The 26,200-nt window shown below is 35.7% G+C and overlaps 1 protein-coding gene across 18 annotated transcripts in view; it reads left to right on the top strand.

The window, feature by feature from the left end:
- The window catches only part of MIER1 (MIER1 transcriptional regulator), a 70,445-nt gene that overhangs the window by 12,738 nt on the left and 31,507 nt on the right, over positions 1-26,200 (top strand). For 11 of the 18 annotated variants that reach the window (XR_002345160.1, XR_002345159.1, XM_021096499.1 and 8 more), the window contains 6 exons: positions 2,133-2,157; positions 7,112-7,257; positions 18,594-18,755; positions 20,810-20,942; positions 22,605-22,669; positions 26,003-26,075. Coding sequence is in view for 16 of the 18 variants with exons in the window: in XM_021096499.1 (XP_020952158.1) it covers positions 2,133-2,157; positions 7,112-7,257; positions 18,594-18,755; positions 20,810-20,942; positions 22,605-22,669; positions 26,003-26,075 (604 nt within the window). In the remaining 2 variants the exon portion in view is untranslated. Of the gene's footprint in view, positions 1-2,132; positions 2,158-2,281; positions 2,319-7,111; positions 7,258-18,593; positions 18,756-20,809; positions 20,943-22,604; positions 22,670-26,002; positions 26,076-26,200 lie in introns of all 18 variants that reach the window. The other 7 variants (XM_021096510.1, XM_021096498.1, XM_021096511.1 and 4 more) reach the window with 2 other exon arrangements.

Raw genomic sequence — 26,200 nt, 5'->3', positions numbered from 1 at the left:
CCCCCAGTCCTAGTTTAGATATACTATCCGTCAAATCATGGTTCTTGAAACCATGTCTAGTATGTCTTACATAGTATGATTAGCGCTATCTTTGAACACTGGGTGTTCTATTTTATGCCAGCTTTCCTTAAAAATGCCAACAGTCCTCTAAACATTTGGTATCTTAATGGAAAATATTTAGGACCTTTTTCAGAATATTAAAGTGGTAACTACTTACCAATAAAATAACAATCAGTATGGCGTTTATTGGCATTTTAGCACAGTTTGAGAGCTTTTATAAACTACAGAAAACACTCACAATTCAGTATCTCTTTTATTGCCAGTATCTAATAACGTCATGAAAATTACCTTTTATTCTTCAGTAGAATAACTTATTTTTAATCTTTTTTAATCAGAAGACTGTTAAATGGAATAATTATTGGAGTGTTCAAAAAGAACCAAATGCTCAAAGAACTATTTCTTTTAAGCTAATTTGAAAGAAATGCTGGTTTTTCTTGTTTATTCCATGCCAACCTGTTTTAGAAGTTTACTAAAAAGGAAAAACAGCATTGTAAGGCCACTTTGTGGATAGTGAAGCTGGGACCAGATTGGACAGAGGTTGTGCTTAAACTTGGGACATATAGTTGCATGAAGTAAGAGTGGGTTAATATTTTAAAATATTTGCTGTGGTTAAATCCATTTTGAGCTGTAAGTGTGTAACTGTTCAAAAGGTATAGGGCAAGCTGAAAAACGCTTTTTATGGTTATAGTACTCTACTCTCTGTTACTCTACCTTACAGCTTCGCATTAGAGAAACCAAATTAAGAAGTAGTTCTGTTTTGACTCTGTTGTGGCAGAATGACTTTTAATTGAAGATAGTGCTGTGACACTTGAAAATTTATGATATGAATACTGTCGGTCTTTTGTTAGAACGAGACAATGCTATAAGGAAGAACCATTCTCTAGTAGAATTAAAAGGAAAAAAATAAGACCTTTGAAAAAGTATGCCTCAGAAGTTAATCAAGTTACCACGTGGACTCTAGAATGTCAATGTGAACACTTTTCAAAACGGAGTTTTAACGCCTTGTAAGAATTTGTCTTAAATGCCTAGCTTTTGAAAAATTGGGCACTTTTCCTCATTTCTGTTTTGTTGTTCTTGCCTCTCTGCCCCATTACTTAGCAGAAAGAAGGGAAATACTAGAATATCCCCATCTTTTGGTAATGCTTTTGGCTTTCCAGCAACTCTGACTTCTAATGAGCAGCAGTAGATAGCTTGGAATAGGCAAGTTTTTAGTTATAAAGAAATTATGTCATTTAAAGCATCTTTCGAACTTTTGTTTAATTTGTCTTATAGGAGTTGATGTTTGTAGATGACCTGTTTATAATCGTGAGTTAAACTGAATGAAGATAAAATAGGCATAAACTGTCAAGTGGTGATAATACTAAAATAAGTTGTGAACAGTTTTATTTTTAAATTTTCCATATGCTTGTGGTTAAATTTGCAACAGGTAGAATGGTACAGTAGAGGGAACATTTTAATTGGGAATCTTTGTGATCTTCCATTAGATAACTTAACCTCTGTAGACCTTAGCTTGAAAGGTTGCTAACTTTGTAATAGTTTAAAAGTACATTGTTTATTAGTAAAGTTAACCTAATGTAATGTTTGGTACTTAAGTAACATTTTAATTTTTCCTTCTGCTTTCTTACAACATAATTAAAAAATAATAATAATGCCTTAAATTGTTGCTGCCTCACTTCTCATACTTTAAGCCAGAGACCAGCTTGATAGCAAACTTTGGGCATAGTTTTCCCTGTATTTAATATATAGGCGAGAATATTTCAGAGAATTCCAAGATTTAAAATCATCTCTCTTGAAACACGCTATGTTATGAGATACATATTTGCCTTTAAAATCTGAATCAATTCCATATTACTGTCTTTTGGTGTCTAGATTTAGGAGTGTTTTAGATTTTTGTTTGTTTAAATAAGCAAGTCAGAGAAAGGATTATATAGGAAGTTTTAATTTGTCCTAGATAATTCAGACATTAACTTGTTTTTGGCGTCATATCCATGTCATTGAATAATTTCTGTAATTTTGTAAAGATTTACTACACAAAGATGCTAATTTTTCTTCTTTTCTTCCCCCCACCCCAGCCATCTGTTGCGTCTTCAAGTCCAGGTAAGTATTTTCTATAATCTCTATTTGACTAACATTTGTCCTATTAGTTATATAAAGGTTAAAAGAGTTAGACTGTCATCTGACTTGCTTTTCTTCTGAATGCTTCTTTTCTCTGGGGATAAAGAAGTGGATGAAATATTTGACTACTCATGAAAGTATAGGTGAGGCTGCTGTGAGTTCAACCTCAAATTGCCACTTTGAACCTGTATTTTGTATAGTTTTTAAATTGCTATTTGATTTGAAGTACATTTGAAGTGTATTTATAAAAAGAAATCACTAGCTGCTTAGAAATACTTGCTTATAGGGGAAATTCAAAGTATTTTATTAATAGGATCAAATTTTATCCTCTGACCATGTATCTTTGGACTTAGGTGTTCTCCTCCAAATATAATATAAGTTCACTTTTTCTTTAGCAGTTGCAAACATGTGATCTTTGGACCAAATCTGGGCCACAGATGTTATTTGTTTTGTCAGTGTAGTGAGCTTAAAAAATCAGAATATTTTATATAAAATTTGAATTTATATTGGGGAAATAACCAAAAAAGAAAGTAAAAAAAAAAAAAATGAATTTAGGCTTCTCATGGTCAATCAGAGGTCCTGGTGCCACTGGGTGCAGCATTCCTGAGTGGCAATAATTGGAGCTAAATAGCATCAGGAAAGAGTCTTGGTACTAGTCTTTCTGCCTTATTGTCCAGGGATTTTACCAAGAGAGAGGACTGCCTTCTGTAATATGAAGTATACAGATTAAGGAAGAGTCTAATGTAACTAACTAAGCAAGAGTGAGAAAGGGAGCTCTCGGTGGCATGGCCATGTTTTATCTGAAAACATTTTACATTGAATATTTAGGAATGATGTATTACTGACCTTTTCAGATTATTGAAGCAGTCACCTTTGCGTGTTTTAAATTTTATTTATTTATTTTTTGTCTTTTTGCTATTTCTTTGGGCCGCTTCTGCGGCATATGGAGGTTCTCAGGCTAGGGGTCTAATAGGAGCTGTAGCCGCCGGCCTACGCCAGAGCCACAGCAACGCAGGATCCGAGCCGCGTCTGCAACCTACACCACAGCTCCCGGCAACGCCAGATCGTTAACCCACTGAGCAAGGGCAGGGACCGAACCCGCAACCTCATGGTTCCTAGTCGGATTTGTTAACCACTGCGCCACGACGGGAACTCCGTGCGTGTTTTAAATTTTAGAAAGTTTGGAAAAATGCTTAGCGTGGTCTTAATGGTTCAGAGTCCTTTTCATGAATACAGATCATTGTGCTCTCTGTAGTACAATGCAAGAGGTAGGGACTGGACTAGAATACCTCTAGATCCTTTCTAGATGAGTATTGTGCTTAATTGACAGTTGATTTTGTCGTATATATTTCAGCTGAAAATGTTTTTCTAATATGCTTGGAACTGAAGTACATTAGGTTTTGTGACATTTCTGAAACTCAAGGATTTTTTTTTAACTTCCTGGTTTATGTTTTGGATGGAAGCAGGTTGAAAGAGTTTGGAAGTAATCTGACCTCAGATAAATCAGATTACCGTATCCTTTTGAGGACACGAAATTGTTCTTTTTTTTTTTCTTTCAAATACAGAAATCCCTCTCATTGAAAAAATTGATTCTATTTGTTTTTGTTAATGTTGTGACATTGCAAATAGACTGTTTTAGACATTTTTCTATGCATGTTGATACATTTGCCAGGGTAATACATAGGTATATAAAAATAATTGCTCCAAAATTGATATTAATAAAGGGCCTTCTGAATTTCCATTGCATTTGAATCAGCCTAGGCTGAACTCAAAGAATAATGGAGCTTGAAGATAGCAAATGTCTGATAGCTTTTATTACTTGTTAAATGCTTATACAAATAGAATTTTTTAAATTAAAGATCTTTTGGTGTAGATGGCTTCTGTCCAGGAAATGTTTTTTTGTTCTTCTAAGTAATACTAATTGTAGGCAATTATAAAAATTGGTAGAAAAAATTAGGAGTAGAGGCGATGTAAAAAAATTTTTGGTTCACTGGTGAAAAGCTTTGGAACAGATACTAATAATAATAGTCACATGACCCAGGCTAAGTGGTTTGTCTATAGACTCCACTAGTGTAAACCAGTTACTTCTAGTAGCCCTTAGAGGTGGGGATTTAGGGAGGGGAAGGTAATAAAATGATTAAATGAGTACACGTGATACCACAACTGAATTTGTCTTTTGAGTCTTCAAAAAGATGTAAGATACTTCTTAGTAATTTTGCAGCACAGTGGAGTTTTGTAACAAAGCAAAACTCTGAAGTGAAATATTTACACAAAGCACTAGACTCCTTGCCCATAATAATTTACTTTTGGGATTCTTTTCCCTGGGAGACAGTCTAATGATGGGCCTTAGTAATTAACAGAAGGAAATAGGATGGTTAGTTGGTCTCAAAGAATAAGGTAAAAAGTCTACTAAAAAAAGGTCAGATTAAGGCAGGAAAAAAATTGAAATTGAAAGTTAATAGGGAACAATACAATGTGTATTTGGGGAAAGAAATTAGAGAAATTGTTATTTCATATAGTGGGAGGGCAAAGTAATAATGCTTTAAATATAAATGGCTTTGCAAATAATGACCAAAAAATGGGAGACTTCAGGTAAGTCATAGCACTTGTAATTTGGTGCTGTTTTCTCATGTGACCTAGATGTTTAAGTTGGTAAAAATATAAGTAGTTAGGAATTAAGCCTAATTACTTTTGACAGTATTTGCATCCAGTAGAAATTATAAGAGTATATGGGGAGTTGCCGTGGTGGCACAGTGGAAATGAATCCAACTGGTAACCATGAACTTGTAGGTTCCATTCCTGGCCTTGCTCAGTGGGTTAAGGATCTAGCGTTGTGTTGAGCTGTGGTGTAGGTCAGAGACAAGGCTCAGATCCTACGTTGCTATGGCTGTGGTTTAGGCCAGCAACTATAGCTCCCATTCGACCCCTAGCCTGGAAACTTCCATATATATGCCTCAGGTACAGCCCTAAAAAAAAAAAAATTTATAATAGTAAATGAAATGATATTGTGAGGATTTTTTTTTTTTTTAAGGAACTTTCTGCCTGTAAGGGAGAAGAAAAGTATAGCAGCATCTATAGAAATACATAATTATTGATTATGTATCCTTAGAGGATTGCGGTGTGAACTGAAAAGTTTTAGGAGTTGTTCTCCATTGATAATTTAGAAAGAAGGGACAATGACGGGAATAAAAAAACTACAAGTAAATTAATGATTCTCAAATTGCTCTTATAGAACCCTTATGTCCAGTCCCTCACTCAGTACTAAGATTCTGTACTGAAATTATGCCACATTCTTCTTGATTTACAGAAGAAATTAGGATAATATATTTTTCTCAGTGTTTCATTTGGGTAAATTGTTCTAAAACTTAAATGGTTGGTTAACTCATTTTTCTATAACAAGATAGATAATACTTGATTTAGCAGTTATATATTTAGTTATTTTATATTTAACATTTTTTATTACGTTCCTCAGAGAGCACACTGACTTCTAAGCGCTTTGCCATCTAACCTGGCTTCCGGTTTACTCATCTTGGTAAAGCTAGGCTCTCTTCAGGTAGTCTTTGAAGCAGGATACTTACTGCTTTTGAGGCTGTGACTGAGGCTTGGGGTGCAGTAAAAAAGTACAGGCATTGAAATTAGCCTGGAATTAGAACCAGGATTAAAATTCCATTCTTGCCACCTACTGGCTCTGATTTTAAACATGCTGCTTAAACTCTTTGAGCCTCAAGTTTTTGTTTATTCTTCGTAGGATTGTTTAAAGATTAAATGAGATAATGTATGTGAAGTGCTTGAGCATAGTGTTGGCACATAGTAAACACTCAAAAAGTGCTTCTTAAGCTAAAAATATTGGGAGGTGATAAGAACCTTATCCTTAATTGTCTAGTTTTCAAGAAATCAGCCTCTATACTGTTATCTCTTTGTTTTAGTTATTGGTTTTCTTACTAGTGTGAAATAGAAGGGTAGGTACATCTATTAACATAACTTTTAACACTTTAAACTGATAAAAATAAAGTGCTAGTTGGTTTTTTTTTTTTTTTTTAGTGTTAAATAACTCATTCATTTATTAGTAAGCAGTTTTTTGGAAACTTACTTCAGGTTTGGCAATAGCCAAATGTGGGGATAGTTTATAGAATATATATATACCCAGCACTTGTAATCTCCTGTTACAGGGCTCGACTCTTGAGTACAGCAATATTCCCCAGCTACCAGGCTAAAAATAGCTTAGCTTATACAACAGTTACCTACTGGATTATTTTTAATGCCTTTCATAAGAGTTTTGTATGCAATTTTAATAAACTTTTTATACTCTGAGTTGTTTCAACTAAGTAAGGACAGCTGCCTTTATATTAGAATGTATTTTCATGGAAGTGCTGATAGAATAATATTTGAGTTCAGCTATATTTTTATTAGACTATATATTCAGATGATTGCATATTTCATGTGACTATAGTCTCAGGGTCCATAGGGGTTCATACTCATTAGGACTATTAAAAATCAAATGATTAAGAATTGTAATTTTTCCCACACAAAAAAAATCATTTTTATTTGATGTTACTGTTTACAATTGAAGTTTTGTTTGGAAGATTACAATAGGTTTTTTTTTTAAGCTATATATGCCTTTTGAAAGCTATAAACAAACCCCTACCTCCCACCCTCCTGACCCCCCCCCCTTTACAGTTGTAACTGTAAATATATAGAGATGAAATAGGGCAAAGAATAGTCCCTTTTAGAAGACATTTTTGGCAGGGGAGGAAGGCAGTGATAAATAAGAGCAATGAGTTTGGTTAATAATAAACAATGCTTGCTGTGCTGTGCATAATATTTCCCTCATACTTTTATTTAGCTTATATCCAGCCTTAAATAACATACATTAAATTAATATTAGTAAGACACACATGATTTGGTTTACCAAACTTTTTAAAATATTCTTTACCAGGAGGTTCAGCAACATCAGATGACCATGAATTTGATCCATCAGCTGACATGCTGGTTCATGATTTTGATGATGAACGAACATTAGAAGAGGAAGAAATGATGGAAGGAGAAACAAACTTCAGTTCTGAAATAGAGGATCTTGCAAGGGTAAATAACAATAAGAGCTAGAGACTTTTAAAAAACTTTTTTTGTGGATAGGAAACACTTGAAATTTTAGTTCTCTACTTGTGTTTTTTTGGGAGGAAAGTGGTGTTATATATAATCAATACTGAAAAATTCTATGTGGGCATAGGTGGGATATTTAAAATTTGGAATGAAAGGCATTTAAAAAAATAACTTTATTATGTGAATTAAAATTCAGTAGTTACTTTGGTGAAACATCACAGATACTGAGTTTCCTCTTATCATACTTTGTCCTCTCCTAATTACTATATCTTTTATTTACTCCCTTCAGAATAAAAATTTGTGTTGTCATCATCTTCTTCATTTCCTATTTACTCCATTATTTGCTCTAGATTACCTTTGCTCCTTCCTATCAAGGCAACAAATGATTTTATCATTATAGCCATTGGTCATTTTTTTTCTCTACTTTCAGAGGTATTCCACACAATTTATTGTTTCCTTTTTTTTGAGTTTTTGAGCACGCCACTGTCATTTTCCTGATCTGCTTGTTTCTATTCAGTGTCTTTTGCATACTCTCCTTCCTTTATCGAAGGCTTAAATTCAGAATTTCCCAATTCTCAGTTCTGGGCTTGGTTTTTTCCGGTCTCTAGATCAGTGTTCCTCATAGTATACAGTGCGGGTTAATTGCTTCAGAATCATTCATGGACTTAATAAGAAATGTGCATTCCTGTGCCTCTCCCCAGGTAGACTGAATCAGAATCTCTTGGTAGAGGTTGCATACAAATATTAATTAAATATGCACACCAAGTCTGAAAATTACTAAAGTCGGTGATGTAGTCCTATGTTGTCTCTATGCTCAGTATTTCTTATTTTTCTAGCATTAACAGGGCTCTGGTTTTATTTATCTAAGCACCTGCTTGACATGTCTGCTTGGAGATCTCAATATACATGTCTATATTTTATTTTTGTCTTTTTTTTGTTAATTAAAGTATAGTTGATTTGCAGTGTTGTGCCAGTTTCTGCTGTATAGAATAGTGACCCAGTCATACACACACACACACACACACACACACACACATTCTTTTTCTCATACTATCTTCCATCATGTTCTAGCCCAAGAGAGACATCTTTAAATTTAAATGTCTAAAAGAGAACTATTGATTGATGTTCTTCTTCCTCTACCTATTCCTTCCCTGTTTTCTCCATCTTAGCAAAAAATGGTACTACCATTTACCTTGTTGCCTAAGTCAGAAACAAGGGGGTCATCTTCCTTCATTTTCAATTTCCACTCCAAAATAAGCCTGTCATTTCAATCCAAAAATATTTTACCTGGCTCTTGCTCCGTCGCTGCTGCCACTCTCAAGCCCAGGTCATCATTTTTAGCTTAGACTGTTAGAGTAGCTTCCTAACTGGTTTCTTCGTGTTCTCCATTACCACTGTCCTCTCCAGTATACTGCCGTAGGAACCATGATGATCTTTTCAAAATGCAGATCAGTTTATGTCAGCCTCCTATTTAAAACTCTTCAATGGCTTCCTGTTACAACAGAAGAAAATCCAGACTCCTTGCCCTGGCCAGCAAGGCCACCTACATGGTGTGGTTCTTTATCCATGTATTGCATTGTCCCTATCATAGCATCTATAACCACACTAGCGGCTTTTGTTCTTAGATGTTCTTAAACTAGCTGGATTTTGTTTGTTTGTTTTTTTCCTGCTTCAAGGCTTTTCATCTCATTCCCACCCTCTGGTATGTGCTTCCTGCTCCTTATCCTCTTAAGTCTGGGCTTAATAGTGCCTCCTCAGAATGGCCTTTCCTGGTGCCTAATTAGCTTTTTTTTTTTTAACCACTGTACCCCATTCAATGTTTTCTTTATACATAACACAATTTGTAATTATGTTCGTTAAAAATTTTTTTTGTCTGTATCCTCCTTTAGTTCCATGAGAGGAAGGATGGTCTGTTTTATTCACCAATGTATTTCATGGTACCTAACGAAAGTGGTCACTCAGAATTTTTGAATGAATGGATGAATCAATTTGTTATGCTATAATTAAAATTTATTATGCATACAATCTGCTAAACTCCATGACCAAAAAAAAAAAAAAGGGAAATAAATAAGACATATGCCAGCCTTTAGGCATTGGATTACATATTGTCATGGAAAAAATGAACTCTTACACATTTATAGTGATAAAGACTAATCTATGTTTCAGAATTTTAGTTTGGAACTTTTTAAAGTGTACATTTAAAGATCTGGAAAAGGAATCTTATCAAGTCAAATCTTGTCAGGTGGTGCATTTTGGGATCATTTAGTGATTAAAACTGGCTTAATCCGTAATACCTAATCAATTCAATATTTTATTATTTTAAGCAATTCAGTATTTTACTACTAGTATTTTTTCTTTATAGGGCTGCACCGGTGGCATATGGAAGTTCCTAGGCTAGAGGTCAAATCAGAGCTGCAGCTGCCAGTCTACGCCACAGGCGCAGCAATGCCAGATCCAAGCCATGTGTGCAACCTATACCACAGCTCATGGCAATGCTGGGTCCTTAACCCACTGAGCAAGGCTGGGGATTGAATCTGCATCCTCATGGGTATTAGTTGGGTTTGTAACCTGCTGAGCCACAATGGGAACTTCCTATTTTTTTATTTTTTTACTTTAAGCCAGACCACAGAATTGATCTTAGTGGTAATGGTATATAGTTGTTATAAAAGCTTTTCAAGGGTGGGTTAAAAAGCACATGAGGAACCTGGAGTTAGAACTATTCTTTAGAAGAGATAGGAAAGCCACTCAAAAGACAGAGGTAGTTTGAGTAGATGAACCTAAGTGAACATCAAAGGAAACAATTGATTTAACAGTCAGTCAGAGTTGCTTCATATATTCATGAAGTGGAAAGGCAATTATTTTCAGTTATTTTCCTTTATTTCACAGACACTTATCACTTCAGATATATTTTCTTATTTCTACATAACATCCATGAGATAAAAGGTAAAGGGAGATACATTTTCCATTTTTCACATTCTATATTACTCAAGAGGAAATAATAAGTACATAATAGGTTATGAGGTGGAATGATTATTGTTTTATTTCGTAAAATGGAATACTATATTTAGTTAGTGCAAAATTATTCATGGGCTTTGCTAAAACTTTGGGCATGTTTATTTTGCATCCTTCCCCAGTCCATTATAATTCCCCAAAATTTGCTTGCAAATGACCCCCCCCCTTTTTTTTTAGGAAAAAGTAATTAAAATAGAATTATTTATAGAGGATATACAAAGGGAGAGAAAGACAAGGGAATCAATCTTTCAACACTCTTTTCAACCAGACAGTCCTATACCTTCTCAGATAGCACTTAACTGCTTTTCCTAGAATAAATTAAGGCAAAGGTGTAAGTAGCACATAATCACCAGTATCTTCCTCTGGAGCCTACAGCTAAGCTAGTTCCGGGCCAATATGTTGATTTTTCTATAGCTGTAAACTCTTTAGATAAGAATGAGACCAAACTAGTTTTTGTTTTTATTTAAAAAGTGAGCATAATTTTGTCACTGATTACTGATTTGCTTTTTATAGTAGTGAAACATTTTAGTTATGTTAGAAATTGGAAGGTACTTTATACCTGACACTTGGGTTGCATGAAATGGACCTTTGATGTAATTGGGGTGCAAAAATTTGACAGTTGATTCATTCAAGAGTTAATCAGTAACTGTATAATCTGTACTTTTAAGTTCATTCAATTTGAATTTTAAAGTTTTAAGTGAAAACTAGCTTAACTAGCTTTTCATAGAAGAAACTTTGATGTGTATTTTTAATGTTTGTATGCATGAATCTTATCAATATTGGTTATGTACGTTTAGCATTAAAATGTTTTAATAGAATTAAATACATAGGCTATAATTTAAAGGGGTGTCAGAGTCATTCCCATGGTAAGTAAACTGGTTTGCTAGGAATAGAAAAGTACAGGTTTAACTGTGTTTTTCTTTCCTTTTTTTTTAACTTAATGAATTTTATTACATTTATAGTTGTACAACAATCCTCACAACCCAGTTTTTTAGCATTTCCATCTCAAACCCCCAGCTCATCGCCCAACCTCCTAACCTGTCTCCTTTGGAAACCATAAGTTTTTCACAGTCTGCGAGTCAGTATTTGTTCTGCAAAGAAGTTCATTGTGTCCTTTTTTTAGATTCTATATGTAAGCGATAGCATATGACATTGGTATCTCACTAACTTCACTTAGCATGATAATTTCTAGGTCCATCCATGTTGCTGGAAATGCCATTATTTTTCCTTTTAATGGCTGACTAATATTCTGTTGTGTATGTGTACCACATCTTCCTTATCCACTCCTCTGTCAGTGGACTTTTAGGTTGTTTCCATGTCTTGGCTGTTGTAAGTAGTGCTGCAATGAACATTGGAGTACATGTATCTTTTTGAGTCGTGGTTTTCTCTGGATAGATGCCCAAGTAATTGTGTTTTTCAAATGCACTCTAAGACTCACAGTCTCACATTTATTAATAGCAGTCTATTGGGAAAAGAGGGATCAAAATCAGCTGTATTTTTATGTATTTATATTTTTGGAAAATCACATAATAATATTAATAGGTGATACTTTAAAGCACAGGACACATTTCATCCAGTGAATCTCTAGAGCAAGAGAATAAAGATTAAAATGTGAGAGATTATTTTTTTTAAGTATACACACAACATGAATTATATAGACGAAAAATAAACTCCAGTATAGGGATTATAAAGAAGAGTTCGTTGCCTTCATTTCTTCATAGTTTATCTTATAGTCAAGCCCCAATCCCAAGAGATTGGTCACCTTAGGAACTGTCACTCTTGTCCAGTCTGGATGTGGTCTCTTAGGCTTTCTTGGTTGAAACTCAGTCTCCTTCCTTCTTCCCAACTTGATAAGCATTTACTGGTAAGTCACAACAGGTATGAAAGGAGTACTGTATCCATCCACCAAATGGCCCTTGAATGACCAGCATCTTCTGCCAGGTGCAGTCATTTCTAAATAACTAATTCCCTGATGTGACGGAGAGGGAACCACCTCCTCTGCAGCCAGTAAGATGGATACCACTCCAGCCTTTTACTACTATTCTTGGTGCTTGGTAACTTTACTGTTTTGAAGTTAAAGGATAGACTTAATTTCAGATATAATACTGGTCTTTTAAAAAGCCTATATTCTTTCCATTTCCCACTAGCCTCCTTTCGGCTTATATAGACATGATTGTCCCTTTTTTTGTAATAGTGCTTAGACATCTTACTTTTTTAAATCACCATATGCAAGTATAGTCCACATTTCCTGTATTTTTTATTCATTTTACACTATGTCTCTTCTTTATTTCTTATTGTCACTCTCCATCGGGTATACTTAACCTAAGGGCACGCTTCAAAGAAGAAAGTATATATGCATATGTGTGTAAGGACACTAAAGCAGTGTGAGTGCCTGGTTCAAAACTCAGCTGCACTAACTCATTGTGTGTCTTTGGACTAGTTAACTCTTCACTAAGCTTCATTGTTATTACAAGGATGATGTATGTAAAGCATTTAGCACCAATGTCTGATACATAGTAATCACTCAGTAAATCCTAATAATTGTATCATTCAAAAAAATTTTCAAAGAAATCTATACCAAAAGTGCAGAGCCACTGTGGTTGAGCCTTGACCCATAATTTTCTTTACTTCTCTTCCTTGCATTTCTTAACACTTGTGTATATGGGAACAAAACACTCTGAAACTTCATATTATGATGTTTTGATTTGAGGAAATCTCCTTAGTACTTGTGGTAGAACATAGACTTTGATGATATAAGCTAATGAGAAAGTCTTTGGAAAGGTGACTGATGGTCCCTGCCTGGTATAATGTACTTTCAGCCACACTTTATTCATCTTTTAGTCTTTTTTCAGAGGAAAGTAACCAAACATTTTGCTTTATAGAATAGCATTACTTTTTTTTTTTTTTTAATGGCCACACCCATGGCATATGGCAGTTCCTGGGCCAGAGATTGAATACAAGCTTCAGCTGCAGTAACACCAAATCCTTTAACCCATTGCACTAGGCCAGAGATTGAACCCATACTTCTTCAGCAACCCAAACCACTGCAGTCAGATTCTTAACCCACTGCTCCACTTTGGGAACTCCCCGTATAGCATTACTTTTTATATCAGATATTTAGGGGCAGATAACAGAAGTCCATCTTGAACTAGCTTAAGCAAAATGAAGAATTTAATTGTAAGGCTTATGTAATTTCATTAAGGGAAGGGGACTATCTAGACCTTTGGGACTCAAGTGCTACCAGAATATTTTGTTTCTGCTTTTCTACATGGTGATGTCTTTTTTCAGACCTTTTTCATCTGTTGTCAGTCTCCAGACTCCCAAATTTACTGCTTGAGATACAGCCTATGTTCTTTAGTCGCCATGAATAAAAATCTGGAAACAAACTGTGGTCAGGCTTAGTGTATGTGCCCATTCCAAATGCATGGCCACAGAATGCAGTGATTCCACTTGGGTCAAGATTCTGTGGGGTCTAGGGCGTGAGCTTTCAGTCAAAATACATACTTGGAATGGAGGAAGGAACAGTTCCTGGCAGAAGAGAAGAGTAGAAGTGTAAAGAAAGGATTGAGGGGCCGACAACAATAAATAATACTTGAATTTGAAAGTTGGCTATTCCTCAGCAAAACTGCTTTTGGGTTTTATTGTAGTTGTAGCCCCGTATTTGCTGCTAGGGCTTCACTTTGTACCTTAGATCAAGTAAGATACTTTTCATACTATGTACTGTCAGGCGCTGACTATTGTATTCCTTGGTGAGTCATGATTATTCCTTACTAACTTGTTGCTTCTAACTTACTGCTTACTAACTTGATATTGGACGATAGAAATTTAAAGTTAACTCCTAAAACAAGAGCATAATATCGCTATATACTCTTCCAGTTTTAAGCAAGCATTTTCTTGGTGGAATTAGCAAGGGTATTTTGTTTACATATGGTAAAACCCACCTAAAACCAACTTTGAAAATAAGTTTTGTAGAGAGTTCCCATTGTGGCTCAGTGGTAACAAATCCCACTATTATCCATGAGAATGTGGGTTCAATCCCTGGCCTTGCTCAGTGGGTTAAGGATCTGGTGTTGCTGTGAACTATGGTGTAGGTCACAGATGTGGCTCAGATCCCTCGTTGCTGTGGCTGTGGTGTAGGCTGGCAGCTGTAGCTCTGATTTGACCCCTAGCCTGGGAACTTCCATATGCTGTGGGTGTGGCCCTCAAAAGCAGAAAAAGAAAAAAAAAAAAAAAAAACTTTTTAGAAATTTATTAGAACTTTTTTAGAAGTCAGTGAATATGTACCTGGGTCCAACAAATGTCTGGAAGCAGAGATTTAGTGTCACAGGACCTCTTACCACTTTTGAACCCATGGCTTCGATTTCTTCTGCAGGGTCGCTTGAGTTTTTTCTTTACTGTAACCGCTAACTTAGTTTAGGTTCTCATTATTCTCACATAAATGACAGTGGTGGATTCCAACCTAGCAAACTAAATTTCTCCCTGCCTAAGTCCATCTTGAATGTTTTGTTATATGCATAATTTTCTCTAAGCCCTTCCATAGGGTCGGTCACTGTTCAATAGCTACTCTACTCTCAAATGTATCTAGAGTACAACAGATCCTTTTACAAACTAAGTAAAACTAGAGAAAGTAGGTAAAAATATCTGCCCTTTCTTTTTTTAGTTACTACAGATACTTTGCTGTGCTCTAATCAGGGTAAACTGCTTGTTATTTTTATTTCTATACTTGTGCAGTTGTAATTTCTCTGACTTGTTTGATTTTTCTTTCTGCCAATTCTGTTACTGTTTCTTCAAATTCAAGTAGTTCTCTTCCAAATGCACTGTGATTAGCCACTTCTGACTGTACTATTCTCTGCTTAGTCAGTATTGAAGGTGTTGCTAAATTTTTCTTTTAGAAATGACATTTTTTATATTTATTTTTTGGGGGAGTGGGGCTGCAGCATGCAAAAGTTCCTGGGCTGGGGCTTGAACCCATACCACAGCAGTGACAACACTGGATCCTTAACTGCTAGGCTTTTTTATAGAGTAAGTTACACTTCTCAAATATATATCCAAGAGGCAAAAATCTTGAAAATCAGATATTCCACTTTTTCTCTAAGTAAAAAAGAAAAAAGTTCTTTCCATGCAATTATATGTCACTTACCCTTTTCAACATACCTGAGCTAGATGTCAGCTGTCAGTGATTAGCTTTACTGAAGATAAAGATCACACTTTATTACTTCCCATTAGGCGGATTTGTGGATATTTTATCTTAGAACTGTGTGACGTGTGGTTCTCCAGGTGGTCTCAAACCAGCAGCATTATTATCACCTGGTACTTTAAAGAAATTCAAGTTCTTGTTGTAGCTCAGTGGTAAAGAGTCTGACTAGTATCCATAAGACTGCACGTTCAATCCCTGGTCCTGCTCAGTGGGGTTGGGGATCCTCTGTTGCTGTGAGCTGCAGTGTAGGTAGTAAATGGGGCTTAGATCCAAGTTCCTGTGGCTGTGGTTTAGGCTGGCAGGTAGCTCCAGTTCAACCCTAGACTGGGAACTTCCATATGCCGCAGGGAAGACCCTAGAAAGACAAAAAGAAACAAATAGGTCGCATCCAGCCCTCCTAGATCAGAAACTTTGGGGTGAGGCTCTACAGTCTGTTTTACGTCTTAACAAGCTGTGAACATGAGTCTCTTGCTCTTCATATGGGCACTAAGACAGACCAAAGGTAGAGAGCCTGAGAACATTTTATTTGATTGGTAATCATACCTCTTTTGTGTGGTCTTTTATCAAAATATCAGTTAACTCAGTTGTAAAAATTAGAGGTAATAGTAACATATTAAGGTAGGTTTTTTTGTTTTTGTTTGTGTTTTTTGTCTTTTTGCCATTTCTGGGGCCCCTTCCTGCAGCATATGGAGGGTCCCAGGCTAGGGGTCTAATCAGAGTTGTAGGCACCGGCCTACGTCAGAGCCACAGCAACGCAGGATCCGAGCCGTGTCTGCAACCTATACCACAGCTCATAGCAACGCCGGATCCTTAACCCACTGAGCAAGGCCAGGAATCGAACCTGCATCCTTGTGAATGCTAGTCAGGTTTCTTACCACTGAGCCACAATGGGAACTCCTAAGGTAGTTTTGAAGATGAAATAAATACTATGAAACATGCTGTTTGTCAGTTCTCAGGGTCCATGTAAATGTTAATTGCAAACCTATGCTAAAGTGTTTTTCCTGCTTTGGCCCTTATTCATAGTGACTTCAGTGGCTTCTTACTCATAGAAGTCATGTCAGTTGTTAAACCTGCTTCTAATTTGTGGTGCAGAATGAATTTATGGAAAGTATGAGCTGGGACTAGGAGGTCTAGGTATTAAGTTCAAGCTGTCAGGGCTTGATATTTCTTTCTGCTTGGTTTTCTTATTTACATATAAAGGTAGCCGTGTCATCTGGTGCTTTTAAAGATTGAAGATAGTATAATATTCTCACTCTGCTTTTGCTACAAAAAGAGAATAAGATAGTGGGATCAAAGTACTTACCACAAATACAGAAGACACTTTATGGCAGCTATATATTGTGGTTATCTATGTAACCAATCTTTTCTATATCTTTTTCTTATTTCTTTTTTGATTTTGAAGTTCTCTTTTCTTAAATCTTGACTTAAACCCCAAATTTCTGACTCCTGTACCGGATGCTTGGTCCTGGACCAGAAATCTGTGGGTACTAGATCCTTGAATACCTCAAGCACTGTTTGTATTATTGCACTTTGAGAATCACAATATGAGATGTCAGTTAAGTATGCCAGCCGGCCATTGGTTTCTCTTCCAGGAAAAGATTCATAAAATAATTTATGACTAGAATATCTGTTTACAATGTGAAAATAAAAATGTTAAATAGCATTTGCTTCCTGTTTCTTTCTATAAGAAAAAATTTTGAAATTTAATCATTAGTTGATTCTTCCACATAAATTCTGAGTGATGGGAACTAACTGTTTTCTCAGTGTTTCATCAGATTATATTATCCAGTGTATTTAACACATGGGCTAGCTTTATTTCTATCCATAAATAAGGCTACAAGTCTGCTAGAAAAATACAAAACATGTCTTGTTTCATGATTATCCTTTCTCTAGGTTCTAAACCAACTGACTCTTTCAGTTAAGTTTTTCTTCAGAGTATGTATGTATGTGTGTAAAATATATTCAGGCAGTTTGGGTTGAAATTCTTTTTATAGTCAGAATTCTGTCATGTTTCCCTAATACTTTATAACACTTGATTGCTGACTAGAGTGAGTACCTTCTGCAGCAAGCTCATTTCATTTTGTTACATATAGATATTTCATTTCACCCTAGGGAGAGTATTGTGTGTGTGTGTGTGTGTGTGTGTGTGTGTGGTGGTTGAGGGAGGTTCCTGGCTGAGGTAGCATGGTGTACTGATAAGAGTATGGGCTTTTGGAATTAGATTTGAAATCTGGCTTTACTACTTGTTGCTTGCTTGGTTTTTAGAGAAATTGCTTAATATACCAGCCTCAATTTCCTCATCTGTGAAATGGAAATAATACAATAGTTTTGTAAGGATTTCATGAAATTATTTTATATGCAGTTGTAGATTACTCTAGAAAAGAATATATGGCTACTAAATCCAGTATCTTTCATGTATGTCCTTGCTGTTTTAGTTTGCTTGGACTGGGTTATGGATTTCAGCCTCCTTTCTTAGTTTATAGTGTATTTTCTAATTACTCTATTTCCTCACTCCCAAATTATGTGTGTTACTAAGTGTGAGCATCCATACATAGTGTTAATTGACTGTTGAACTGTAGGTGGACATTTACAATTGATTGCAGCAAAGAATAGTTATAAACTAGTGTCTTTTGTTTGCAATTGGAATTGGTTAGTCAGTCTATAGAAATTTCTGTTTTTTGGCTTTTCAGGGCCTCACCCACCGCATATGGAGGTTCCCAGGCTAGGGGTTTAGTCAGAGCTGCAGCTGCTGGCCTGTGCCACAGCCACAGCAATGCCAGATCCAAGCCACATCTGTGACCTACACCACAGCTCATGGCAATGCTGGATCCTTAACCCACTGACTGAGGCCAGGGATTGAACTTGTGTCCTCATGATTACTAGTCGAGTTTGTTACTGCTGAGCCATGATGGGAACTCCAGAAATTCTTAAAAGGGATTTTCCTCAGTTTCACAGTTATATTCAGTTTCACTTTGAATGATTTGGAAATTCTTGATAATAGTTCTAAGAAAACTCTTCTGTATGGAGTAGATACTCAGTAGATTTGTGAATTGCAGGAATGTGAAATATCACCTTTGCAGGAATTAACATTTTATTTTGGTCTGTTTAGGAAGGCGTCATGCCAATCCATGAACTTCTCAGCCTTTATGGTTATGATAGTACTGTTCCACTACCTGAAGAAGATGAGGAGGAGGAGGAAGAGGAGGAAGAAGGTGAAGATGATGAAGATGCTGATAATGATGATAACAGTGGCTGTAGTGGGGAAAATAAAGTAAGGTTATACACATATTTTTGTTCTTGTTGAAGTTAAAACTTAATACATTCAAGTTTTAAAAATTGACAATTTTTTAAAAATCTATTTTTATTCTTTCTGTTTTTTTTTTTTTTTTTTTTCCTTTTTATGGCTGTACCTGCGGCATTTAGGTTAGGGGTCAAATTGGAGCCGCAGCTGCCGGTCTGTGCTACAACCACAGCAACACCAGATCCAAGCCAAATCTGTGACCTTCTCGGCAGTTTGTGGCATCACTGGATCCTTAACCCACTGAGTGAGGCCAGGGATCAAATCCGCATCCTCACGGAGACTACATCAAGATCTTAACCCACAATGGAAGATACTATTTCTGATTTTAAAAGAAAAATACATTTTAAATGTTAAAAATTGGGAATACCCATTGTGGCTCAGTGGTAACGAACCCAGCTAGTATCCATGAGGACACAGGTTTGATCCCTGGCCTTGCTAAGTGGGCTAAGGATCCAGCATTGCTGTGAGCTGAAGTGTGGCCCTAATAAGCAAATAAATAAATAAATGTTAAAAATTAAGATATAGGAGTTCCCGTCGTGGCGCAGTGGTTAACAAATCCGACTAGGAACCATGAGGTTGTGGGTTCGATCCCTGCCCTTGCTCAGTGGGTTAACGATCCGGCGTTGCCGTGAGCTGTGGTGTAGGTTGCAGACGCGGCTTGGATCCAACGTTGCTGTGGCTCTGGCGTTGGCTGGCAGCTACAGCTCCAATTGGACCCCTAGCCTGGGAACCTCCATATACCACCGGAGCGGCCCAAGAAATAGCAAAAAGACCAAAAAAAAAATTTAAGATATAGAAATATGTAATACAAATTGTTAAGTCCCCTCTAATCTACTTCATAGTGGTAATGTTTTCTATGTCAATTCAGACTTTGTGTGTGTGTGTCTTTTTAGGGCTGCACCTGTGGCATATGGAAGTTCCCAGGCTAGGGGTCAAACTGGAGCTGTAGCCGCTGACCTATGCCACAGCCACAGCAATGCCAGATCCAAAACACATGTGCGACCTATACCACAGCTCATGGCATTGCCAGATCCTTAACCCACTGAGTGAGGCCAGGGATCAAACCTGTGTTTTCATGGATGCTAGTCAAATTTGTTTCCACTGAGCCATGACGGGAACTCCCCCAGACTTCTTTTCAATATCTGCTCTAAATAAATTTGTACCAACTTTAAAAAAAAAATAATGCTGTTTTTTTAAGTAGTAAAGGCTAATGAGCAGTCTGGATTCATTTTTATTATTTTGTTTTGAAATAATTTTTCTTTTTTTGGCGACCCTGCTGCATATAGAGCTCCTGGTCCAGGGATTAGATCTGAGCCACGGTCAAGACAAGCTGCAGCCGCAGCACTGCTGGATCCTTGACCCACTGTGCCAGTCAGGGATCAAACCTGTGTCCCAGCACTCCCAAGATGCCACTGATCCCGTTGCACCACATTGGGAGCTCTGAAATAATTTTAGATTTGCAGGAGAGGTTCATAGATAGTCTGGAGAGTTTCTGTATACTCTTCCCTCAATTTCTCCTAATGTTAGCATTTTATATAACCATGATATATTTATTAAAACTAAGAAATCAGCAGTGGTACAGGCTATTTTTTTTGTCTTTTCCAGGACCGAACCCACGGCATATGGAGGTTCCCAGGCTAGGGGTCCAATCGGAGCTGTAGCCACCGGCCTACACCACAGCCACAGAAATGTGGAATCTCAGCCGCGTCTTCGACCTACACCATGGCTTACGGCAGTGCCGGATCCTCAACCCACTGATCGAGGCTGGGGATCGAACCCACAGCCTCATGGTCCCTAGTCAGATTTGTTAACCAGCAGTGGTACAGTCTATTAATTAAACTGTAGATGATTCAGATATCCCCAGTTTTTCTGCTAATGATGTTTTTTGTCTTGTTCCAGGATCCAACCCAGGATACCATTTAGTGTATTTATTTTAGCTTTCTAGTTGTATTTGGAATCCTATGATCTTTCATCTATAGCAATTTTCTTCATATCTTAAAGAGATTTAATTTATTATTCCATAGGAAGAGAATATAAAAGATTCCTCAGGTCAAGAGGATGAAACTCAGTCTTCCAATGATGATCCATCACAATCTGTTGCTTCTCAAGATGCCCAGGAAATAATCCGTCCTCGTCGATGTAAATATTTTGATACAAGTAAGTGTGATTAGTTGCTGTAAACTGGTTGATTTTTTACTGTATAATACAAGACCTAATATTTTAGTGGGTTTTTTTTTTTTTTTCACCGTTTTGTTTGAATTTATTCACTCTGAAGTCTCACTCAGGAGTAATGATATTTTGTTGTAAGTTATTCACTTAGCAGTACTGGGGCCCTGTTGTCCATGAATATACTGCAGTAATTATTATGTCACTGTGCTACTTGATTTTGAGTGTGTTCCTTTTTTCCCCTCTTTATATTTAGTTTGTTTCATGGTTATCTTTTTTTATTTCTGGTCTTCTCAGTTTTCCATTTTCTACTTTCTTTGCCTCTCATCCTTGAAATATTCATAAGCATTACTTTCTCTAATCAGTGACTCCCAAGTCTGAAGAAGTGGTTGACTATTGAGGTAGGAAGGTGTTATACGTAGAAAGAACTCTCCTAATTTTTCTCCAGTTATAATCTAGACAGTTATAATCCAGTAGTCAAGACAACAGTTAATATATGTATCTCGAATATTTGCATTCTTCATCTGCCCTACAGTGTTTCATTCTAAGCTGGAATCCTTACTGTAGAAGTAAGATGAAAAAAATCAACCATTAATATTATGAGTCTAAATATGTGGTCTAAATTTCTGTACTTTAAAGAGAAAAACACTCAACAATAACCTCTCATGAAATGTGGTAGAGTAGTAACTGATTAAACATGGCTACTACTTTGTATGAGTGACCTCTGTTACATATTTTGTTTCGAAGTGAATGTAGGGCTGCTAATAATAATTTTATTGTGAACTTTGAACAAAGATATGGTCCATCTGAAAAGTATATTGATACACAGAGAAATTAATTACTGAAATATTTGTGTTAAAGTTCGGGGGAAATGTATTTTTCCCTTAGTTAAAGAGTAGATCCATTGCCAGAGTTTGCTTAAAAGTGAGATACTAAGTGACTGCCTCTTAAAATAGTATTTATTTCATAATTCAGACCTGGCATTTCAGTTATGTTGTATATATGGGAGCTGTACATACACAGTCCATCTTATTAGCTTTTCCATAGGAAATAATTAACCTCTGTATGTGATGTTAACCTTTTCAACTTTGTGTGCCATTTTAGAGTTGAGAAAAAGAAATCTAATGGTTTTCTGATTTCCTCTTTATGTAAATGTATTCTTACTCCAGAGGGTAAACAAACAGCAGCCTGCCTGCTCTGAATGCAACAAAAGTTGGGTAAACATCCATACCTTCTCTTCATGCACTCTCTCCAAGGTGATGCCGCAAACTTCTCAGTGTTTTATTTTAAGGAGCGCTGTTCAGAAACCACTGTTTCCCTCACATTTTCATTTTGTAAGGGAAGAAACTGAGATCATATATTCTGTCACCAGGCTTTTGGTAGCATAATTAGGTTTAGAAACAGAGTAACTTGACTAAATCAATTTTCTTCCTAAAATTTTTGTAGGAAGTCATTTTATGGGAATATAGTTAGTTGTCTTCGGTTAAGGTTGTCCTTGAAGGTTTACGAGTTTTGTTTTTAACTGACAAGGTATTGAAATATCTTGTCCTACCTCTGCAAATACCTTTTGGCATTTTTAAATATTTAATGGTAGATGTAAGAATGGACAGGATAAGCAATCGTTTTATAGTATTATTGTCTTACTTATTCTAGACAGTGAAATAGAAGAAGAATCTGAAGAAGATGAAGATTATATACCATCAGAAGACTGGAAAAAGGTAGTTAGAGCCATTTTCCCAAAACTTAAATAAATTAATATTTAACAAGCCAAGTACAATTATTCTTTTTACTAAGTATAAATATTGATAAAGTTGAAGTAAGCCCTTTTGTGACATATGAATGTTCAGATTTTCCCTTAATAACTCCAGAGAAGTATTTAACTTTTTATAAAATAAAATAATGGTATAGAAAAAATTGGACTTTGTTTAGCAAGTTGGTACTCAAAGCAAGATTAGAAATCCAAATTACTGAACTAGTATGAATTAGACTTCTTTTACTTAGCTGCACAATAAAAAGTATCACATATGATTTTATATTATACACTTGAGAAAGCAATTGTAGAGGCATTAGTATTTGTTAAGTAAATTTTGTTTAATAATTTAGATTGTAAGTTTTTCCATCCCATGTTGATATTTACAACTCAAACTATATTGTGTAAAGACACAGATTTGGGCTTCTATATTAACTATCCATAATTAATTTCTAAAATGAATCAAAAGATAATATGTTGATATAGTCTTTAACTATAAGTGTATAGCATTGTTTAGTCACATGGTTAAATTGAAGAATTTTAAGCCATTGCAAAGCAGTTGACATGTTAGGAAAATATATCAAAATAGTAATGTGAAGTTGATCAGAGCAAATCATTTATAGCAAAGAAATGTTGTCATTCTTGTTGAGATAGATGACCTGATTTCTCTCTGAAAAAAATCTGTTGAGGTTTTTTGTTATTCTTTTTCCTAGGCCTGATTTTAAATTTAGTACATAAACAATTACTCATTTGGAAGTAGACTAGCCCCAGACGTCAAATTGAGTAGACTTTATGCTTTTTAAGTCATGATTATTTATTTAATTAGTTGATACTTTTTGAGCCTTCCCTGTGTTTGTTTGTTGTCTTGTTTGGGATGCCTGGGGCACACTTAAAAAGAGCTAACCCCTTTTTGGATTAAATTAAGGGAAAAATCTCTATATTTAGAGTTTCTATTGGGAAGAATGAAGTATTCAAATGAACTTGGACTATGCTACCCAAGGATTCTGGGCTTCAGCCAAAAATCGATCTGTTTATGGCTTTCCAAAGAGATGGTTAGAAGAGAGAAACATCAGTGTGGGTTAGAATGGTAAGGAAAGATTATCATAGTGTAGTATGTGTTAATTAATTTGAGTGAGTAATGGATGAATGATGGGACAGAAAAAAGGATCACAAGAGTTACTGTTTGTGTCATCTATTTGGGCAAGTGTTTTTCAATCCATTTTTTTTTCCTTAAATTCCTACATTGTGTAGCATTTAAGATAAAAAAAGCTAGAAACCTAGGGAGTCATTTTAAACTGTTATTTTTCAGTACACATTCAAGTTTTCATGTCTTTTCTCCAGTATAAATTGTTTTTTATCTGGAGGGTCCAATTAGAGTATTTGATTAAGCCTTAATTTTTTTTTTATTTTTTATTATTTTTTTAATGAGGCTACAAAAACTCAAAGTAAGAATATGAGGGAGACGAAGCCTTCATTGCTAAGGGAGTATTAGTCCCTTCCTCGGGAAAATTATGTAATGAAACAGGCCACAGTAAATAAATCAAGCTTGTCTTTAGTAAGATTTTTGCTGTAAGAAATTGTCAAGATTCAGATACTCATCTTCTAAGCCTTGTAAGATAAAACTGAATTTTTATCAGAATTGGGGTAGAGGGAAACAGCTTTGAAATCAAACCTGATTTCAAGTTGTGGCCCCAGAATTTGCTAATGTGCTCCTGAGGAAAGGAATTTTCTTGAGTTTCATCTCCTCACATACAATTGGGAATGACAGATTAAGCCTTGTTGAAGTTGGTGAGGATTTAATGAAAATTTTGCATAAGATACTTGGTACCTATACATAATGTCCCTAAATGCCAATTTCCCTTCCATTCCCTGCAGAACGAATTAGTTGGTGAAAAGAAGTTTTCTGAACTCAATAGGAAAAAGGAGGTGTCTTATCTTTATACTGGTCCAAAAGTTATCAACCCTGGCTTCATATTAGAATCATTAAGAGAGATCTTTTAAGTACTGATTACCATGGCTTTCATCCAGAGATTCTAATTGAATTGGTCTGGAATGGATCCAGACATGGATATTTTTAGAAGCACCCTAGCCAGGGTTGATAACTTGGTTATTCTCTGATAGGCATAAGTTAATAAATGAGTACACGAGGCACAAGAAGTGACAATAGAGAGTATTCTTTTTATAGTGAAAGACATAAAAAAAATTCATATGTGTGAGTAGTATGTGTGATATTTTTAGAAAACTGGTTTTCCTGTACAGATGCAGCAATAAATTTATTGCACAGACCATAACTTTGCCGTTATACTAGATAAAATGAAATCTTAACATCAGTGGTAACAACAGGAGAGAAGAACTTTTCAAATCTGAAGAGTTGTTTAAACTTTCTAGACCATGATTTTGTACCTTTCCTGCATAAATCTTCATTCTGAAAATGCAGTGACTGTATTCTTCACATTTAGCTGACAGGCAAAAGAGGACCTGTGTCATTCATTAATCCTGGTCTCTGTATCTTGTAAAATCACATAGGTGATTTTACAGTCTTTCTGAATAGCCAGGTTCCCCTAAATCTGTGTTTTAATTATGTAGATTGCTTACTACATTTCCTAAAATAATATTTAATTATATTTGGGGCAAGTTACAATTTCAAGTTGTATTGTTTTAATGAGAAAGTCAGGTGTTAATTACCTATTCATTTGGTTTAGAGTTTTATTCATTTGGCCTTTACTGAGGTGTTTTGTTTTTGTTTTACCTTAAAGCTTTGGTTTTTGGACTTAAAGAGTGTGTCAGAATCTCCTGGACAGTTGGTTAAAACACTTAATTTCTGAGTCCCATCCCCATAGTTTTTGGTTTAGTAGGTCTGAGGTAAGACCTGAACATTTGCATTTCTAACAGTTTTTCCCAGGTGATGCTGTTGCTGCTGATCCAGAGACCGTAGCTTAGATTGGGATACTCTGAAAATACCTTCATGTGACTTTCTGCTTTTCATTTATCTTATTAATTGAATTATAAGAATTCATTTTATTTCCTTTTCTCCATATTTTGAAGTAAAGCTTGTGTCCATTATCTATGTTGCATTTTACTCCATTATTATTATTAATATTTTCATCCAATCACAGACAAGCTCTTAACTATTATTAACTCATTCATCCTCACAATACTCCTCTGAGGTAGTTAATTGGTTGTATCTGTGTTTTATGACAGAAACCAGGAACAGTTAACCCAAGAAGATAGAAACCTAGAAAATGGATGTAAAATCTGTGTTACTGGATCGTATTAATGTTTTATGTTATTTTTAAAATAGGAGATTATGGTGGGCTCCATGTTCCAAGCAGAGATTCCAGTTGGCATTTGTAGATACAAAGAAAATGAAAAAGGTGGGTTATTAGTAAATTTACATACCAAATTCATGCTTTTGAATTGGTGAACTGTTCTTATGAGGGGATAAGAATATAACATTTTATGTTGCCCCCACTGATTTATGAAGGAGGACCCTTCCATC

The sequence above is a fragment of the Sus scrofa genome, chromosome 6, assembly GCF_000003025.6.
Source record: "Sus scrofa isolate TJ Tabasco breed Duroc chromosome 6, Sscrofa11.1, whole genome shotgun sequence".
NCBI classification, from domain to species: domain Eukaryota; kingdom Metazoa; phylum Chordata; class Mammalia; order Artiodactyla; family Suidae; genus Sus; species Sus scrofa.
This window is presented reverse-complemented; position numbering and strand designations above follow the sequence as displayed.